Genomic DNA, 5,919 nt, shown 5'->3' with positions numbered 1-5,919 from the left:
GAAAAAGTGAAAAGTTTTATCTGCTGCAAAAGACAGAAACAGTTTGAGATCAGCCAGGCACTGGAATTCACAGCATCTTACAGATATTTACTGGGACATGGATGCTGGGGAAGTTAATTTTTGAAGATGTTAACATTTCTAATGACCAGACAGACAAAACCCAAGGAGCAAGGCTGCACCTATGGAAAAGAGAAAATAGGATAGGTCTTCCACCTCCCAGCTCCCTGAGTTTGATGATAGCCCTGACTCATTTATGGATGAATGATATTCTACTATATCCCAGCCCCTGTGTATTCTAAGCTCCAGTGTCTGAATCAATATTAGATGAGGTCTTTAATCCCTTGAGTAATTGCTATTAGAGAAGGAAAAAGAAGTCAAATTCATGATTCTAATTCTAAATTTCACACATTAAAAGGAAAAAAAGGGAAAAAAAGAAAGAGTAAAAGACAAATGCCACCTCTAGAACTGCATACTTTTAAAATTGTCAGGGATATTACAGACAGGAATTCTAGTTCCCAACCTGAGCTGAGCAATGGGAATAATCAAATCTATGTCTCTTAATGCATCAGTTAAGTAACTGAACCACAGACCAACCTGAGAGGAATTAAAAAAAAGCCTCCTCTTCCTTCTGCCAACCACTGAGGAAAACTTTAGTCACAAACTTTTTGATCAAGAGGAGATAAATGCAGGGACCCATTTTCCAGCATGTCTAAGTGCCTCAGCCACTTCACTGAGAGCATGAAGTACCATTTTTGTTACGGAGCCAGCCAGGAGAAAAGCTCAGCCTGCGGTTCCTAAGCACACAGAGCTGCACCATTTCACACCAGGTGAGACCATAGCTCTGAGGCAGCCAATGTTTTCTAACACAAGCTAATATTGTTTTAAGCCTTAAAAACTCTAATTAGAGCAACATAGTTCTTCTACCATAGTGCTATGCTTGGCTGGGAGAGGAGCCTTTTCACTGCTGTCCCCCAGCGGGACACACCAGTGGGGCCAGCACAGCCCACTGGGGCCCTGCTAAAGGGACAATGCCTTGCTATGGGCCTATATTGCTGACACTACTGTTCAAGTCTGACTCTCAGGGAAACCCTCAATGCCATCAACTGCCAATTTCAAAATGCTGAATTTATACATTAAAACAAGAACAAACAGCACGCCCCAAGCAAACAAGGCCCGAAGGAAGAGAGCTGTCTGGGAACTGGGGAAGCATCTTTCAAATGAAGCATGTTCAGCCTTGATGCATCCAGTATTCAAATAGCTGGCTGAGCTAGTTTAAAGTTAGTTTGAAAACAGACTTCATCAGCATTTTGTTTACTTACTTGCTTACTTTTTCACTTGCTTTTTGCCACTTTTCCTAGCATCTCTACAATAACATATGCAGCAGCAAAAGCACTGAAAAAGCCTCCCTACCTTGCCCACCCACCTGCAAGCTTATTTTGCTCTTTCCCCATACTTAACAAACAGCTGTCACCCCAAAGCTTTATTGCCTGATTATTTATTCAGCTGCCATCACTAAATAGCAGTGGGAGGCCCATGAATGATTGTGGAAGATCCACAGCCTCAGAGAAGTCACCCTGACAGACAGGAGCTTGTTCGCACAGCATCTGGCCTATGCAGCATTCAACTAAACAGAAAATTTGTAACCAACAAAAATGAAACCCTTTCCCCCCCAGAAATCTACAACCTCAGTCCTATGCTGCTTTTCTACACTGTCCCTGTCGCATAAAAGGGACACATTCCTTTTTCCTACTTATTACCTCAAATACAGGCAATTTTTCCAGGCATGTTTCCAATATGGAGGGCATATTCATACATCCTACACAAAACTAAAAAGTCCTTTCAAAATGAGTCAAAGGGTACCTGGGGCATAGGGACATCCTAGTTAGAGAAGTCTGACTGTAAGCAATTTTTCAGACTCCTCAGTAAAACTGAGCTGTTGTGAATACCTCTGGAAACACATAAAGGCTGTACTGCACAGCACTGGCAGCACAGCTGTTTCTGATTTATATGCCTATCACATAAAATACGTGATACTGAAAACAGCTAAACAGTGAACAGCACAGACTGTTTCTTAGCCCAACAGATTGTGCTTCCACCCAGGTTCTCCACAGACACACATCCTTCAGCCTCTGAATTCCCCCCAGATTTAAAGGATAAGAATATGCCTCACATCAAACCCCATGATACACATTTTTCCTATCAATTAAAATGTAAATGCAAAGACAAAATGAGCAAAGTGAATTTCAATTCCCACTCCATTCTTGACTCAAAGTGCAATTTTTCAACATTGACTGCAGGCACTCACGTCCATCAGCTGTCCGGGCTTCCATGTGTACAAGGTCTGGTTCTTTATCCAAACCCATCACGGACCTGAAAGAAAGACAGAAAAAAGAAAAGTAGTAAAGAGGTGAGCTAAAAGGCTGCAATCAGATGGACAGAGCACGTGGGCTAGCAAAACCAGTTCAACTTTATGATACCAGGCATGTAGATCCCTACCTTCTGCCCTCTTTGTAGTCTCTGTTTCTATGTAGTCTGCTCTCAGGAGCCAACTGTTAAACTTACCCTACCTTCCCAGATGCTGATGAATGAGCCTGCTTGTCCCTTGCCTACAGGAGCATTTCTGTGGCAAGGGAGACTTCTGTGTGCTGGAGACTACAGCAGCCATTTCTGTGGTGGCAAAGCTATCTGGCACAAGATTCAGTCAAATGAGAGCTCTATTTTCATACTGCAAGAAAGATGAGGACACAGCAGACAAACACTTATAGACAGCAAATTAAAAAGGGGTTTTACTCAGCTGAATATTGTGGTGAGATCTGTCCCTTGTTTGCTGGGCAATCTTGCTATCGTTTATCTCAGTTTACCCATCTTCAAATCAGGTACACATACATGGTAAACTTCAGACAAGAAATTGCAAGCTAGTATTCATTATTCACTCCATGTCGTAACCCCTGATAATCATGAAATAAGGCATAAGTTTCTCTAAGCCTTATGGGCTGAACACCTCAAGACAAATCTTCATGTGCATTTTTCTTTTATTCCCTAAAAACATTTTGCAAGACACACTACAAAGACAGTTTTCCTCTTGGCAAAGGGAAAGTCAAGCCCAGAACAGAAATGTTATTATTAGTGTTCTGGCTGATAAGAATCACTAGGAGATGAACATTTAGTCTTAGCAATGGCTGGCAGGGGAAAAAAAAAATCCATAGATGTCCACGTGATTTATGGAGCTGCTTCTCCTGAGTTAACCAAGGGGTTAGATTAAAAAGGGACAACGACAAAAATCAGTTTCTAATTTGGTGGAAGCTGAATTTGATACAGTAGATTGTAAATAATAGATTCCCTCTGAGCCAACCAACATTCACAATTCCCTAATGCTACGAAGCACTTCCATCACAATCTTTCGCTGCTTAATCCTTGGGGCATCAACAGCTAAAACATTCCAAAAAGAAAAAAAGAAAAAAAAAAGAAAAAAAAAAAAGAACATATAAAATACAGATGCTCTGATAAATTTTTGTGGAGCTGAAAAAGCAAAGCAATTAAAACAACAAACTTACATACACCCCAGAATACGGCTAAGATCATTGAGTGCTGCAAATGCCAAAATAACTGCACTATGACCCAGAGTGGAAGTAACTGAAAGTGGCTCGTCTCATTAACCAGAGCTTCATGATAACAGTGAACCTACTCTCAGCACATTGTGAACTGTGGCAAAAACCAACAAAGCAAAAACAAAGCCACACAGGCAGAGTTTTCATCACTCCACTCCCAGTGAGAAATAGCCTGTTCCTTAATCACTTCCATCAGTTTCAAGGTGATGCCACAAGGAAGAAAATGCTGTTCATTATCAGTAAGAATGTCAGAAAAGGCCAGAGTCCCCATGACCACATAATCGTTGGGGTCACATCTTCTCAAAGATCTGGGCACAGTTAAGAGTGGTAGTAAGACAGGTAAGGCATTCCTTAAAATGTCAATGAAAAACATTATGAGATAGAGCAAAATACATTACCAATGCACAAAAAGAGCATGTCATTCCCATCCACAGCAAAATTCTTCTGCCTTTTTCCCATAAGTAGCTATAAATTCTATAATCTCAGTTGTTCAGCAATCACAACTTTCATTTATGGCACACCAAATGGGATGGAGGTATATGCTCACCAACGTATCTGTGCATCACAACTTTATCAAAGGGGCCAGTAATTTCAGCATTTTTTGGTAGGGTTGAGAGCACATCAAGAATCAACCCAATAGCTCTTCCCAGCAGGCTTTCTAGCTGTCACGCTAGAGGCTAGACTCTACAGTGTTTTTTCTTGAAGTCAGATGCCAGCCTTTTACACAGAGCCATTGGCCGTGTCAGCAATGCCAAGCTGTCACCATTCCGCTTGGCATCTCCTGGGTTCCTCCCACTCCTGGCCCAGAAAAAAAACATCAGAATGCTATCCATTTTAAAAGTGACTGCAATTAGGGGAACCTAAGCATTTCTGAATAAAAGCCAAAATTATTATTACTGTTGTGTGCACAGACAGCCTCTTGGATTCCCTCCACTTAAAATTCCTGTTACGAAAGCACCAAGGAAGGATAGGAGTCTCTTGAAGTATGTCAGTCTAGCTTGAATTTCCTTTCCAATGCCATCTATTTCTTTCCTTAATTAGTTTTGACTAGCCCAATGGTTCTTTTCAGAACAACAACAAAGAGATCCGTATACAGCACCTCCCAGTATTTCTCTGCTTGCTGAACACTGTACTTCGAGTGGAAAAGCTCACAAACCAATCTCCTGCGATCCAAAAGTAAAACAAGCTCCTGTTATCTGCAGGTAGATAACAAGCCTGTAAAGTAATGCTTCAGTTGTCCTTCCTTCTCCCAAACCAGTTCTCTTCAATTCAAAGCCTCTGACTGCAAAACAAATCCACAATCAATGCCTTTTCTTTACGTCTGCTCCCACCCACAATGATGATGGCTGTGCTTTGCAGTGTGTCTGCCTCCAGAACACAGGTGTTTTCAGTAAACATCCTCAAGTCCTTTCTGTCTGGAGAAGCTTTACATAAAGAATGCAAAAGAAGTTATGTAATGGAAAAAGCAAGATATGAACATAAGTCCTAGAACACTCTTGCAAACATGCACACAGACTGTAAAGCTATTCATAATCCCACGTGGTAACTGAGCTGGTCTTGAAATCACACTGCAACAACCACTCAGGTGCAGCAATACAAGAAGAAAAACAGACACCTTTACAGCTGTACATTTTCTCATGCCTTCTGTCTTTCAAGGACATTTGAAGAATATACTGTGCAAAACAACTTAACAACTTGATGAGGAGGATGTCAGCATTCTGTGACAGAACTTTGCATGTTCTGTACTTGTACAGTCAAGTGGAACCCCCTGAGCAGACTGCTTGGGAAAGAGTTTCATTGCTCTCTGACTGACAAACAGTTCTATTTTAGAGGGTTACAAAGGAAAGAGTATTTAACAACCCTCAGAAACCTTAGGCATAGCTTGAAAACATTTTTCCTGTTATGTGGTCATACCTCAGGCTCTAGGCACAGCTCAGCTCTGTTTGGGATGTGCACAAACTCCAAATGACACAAACCAAACAAAAAAACAAAAAAAAACAAAAAAAAAGGCAATCACACTGTGACAAACGATGCTAAATCAACATCCTCCACCTTCTCTATTCATTTATCACCACTCGGATGAAAAAACGCTGAGAAAAGAGGATGCACCCAGAAGTGACAGGAAAGGTCATTTTTTCCTCTTGACATGTTCCCTGACTGCTGCAAAGGCAGTTTTTGAAATGGGGAGCCTGCAGCTAATGTTGCAGCTGACACGGGATCATTGGCCAATTAAGAATTCAAACTATCTCTGAATCCCATTAGGAAGGACACAGTGGTTACACGGTCTCTATCTTCTGTAGCTTTTTTTTTT

General features: G+C 41.3%; 1 protein-coding gene across 1 annotated transcript in view; it reads right to left on the bottom strand.

The window, feature by feature from the left end:
* LOC100543937 (VPS10 domain-containing receptor SorCS3) overlaps positions 1 to 5,919 on the bottom strand; it is a 272,748-nt gene that overhangs the window by 80,663 nt on the left and 186,166 nt on the right. Inside the window, exon 7 of the mRNA XM_031554589.1 lies at positions 2,306 to 2,370. Coding sequence (XP_031410449.1) covers positions 2,306 to 2,370 — 65 coding nt within the window. The remainder of the gene's footprint in view (positions 1 to 2,305; positions 2,371 to 5,919) is intronic.

Source organism: Meleagris gallopavo, chromosome 8, assembly GCF_000146605.3.
Source record: "Meleagris gallopavo isolate NT-WF06-2002-E0010 breed Aviagen turkey brand Nicholas breeding stock chromosome 8, Turkey_5.1, whole genome shotgun sequence".
Classification (NCBI taxonomy): domain Eukaryota; kingdom Metazoa; phylum Chordata; class Aves; order Galliformes; family Phasianidae; genus Meleagris; species Meleagris gallopavo.
This window is presented reverse-complemented; position numbering and strand designations above follow the sequence as displayed.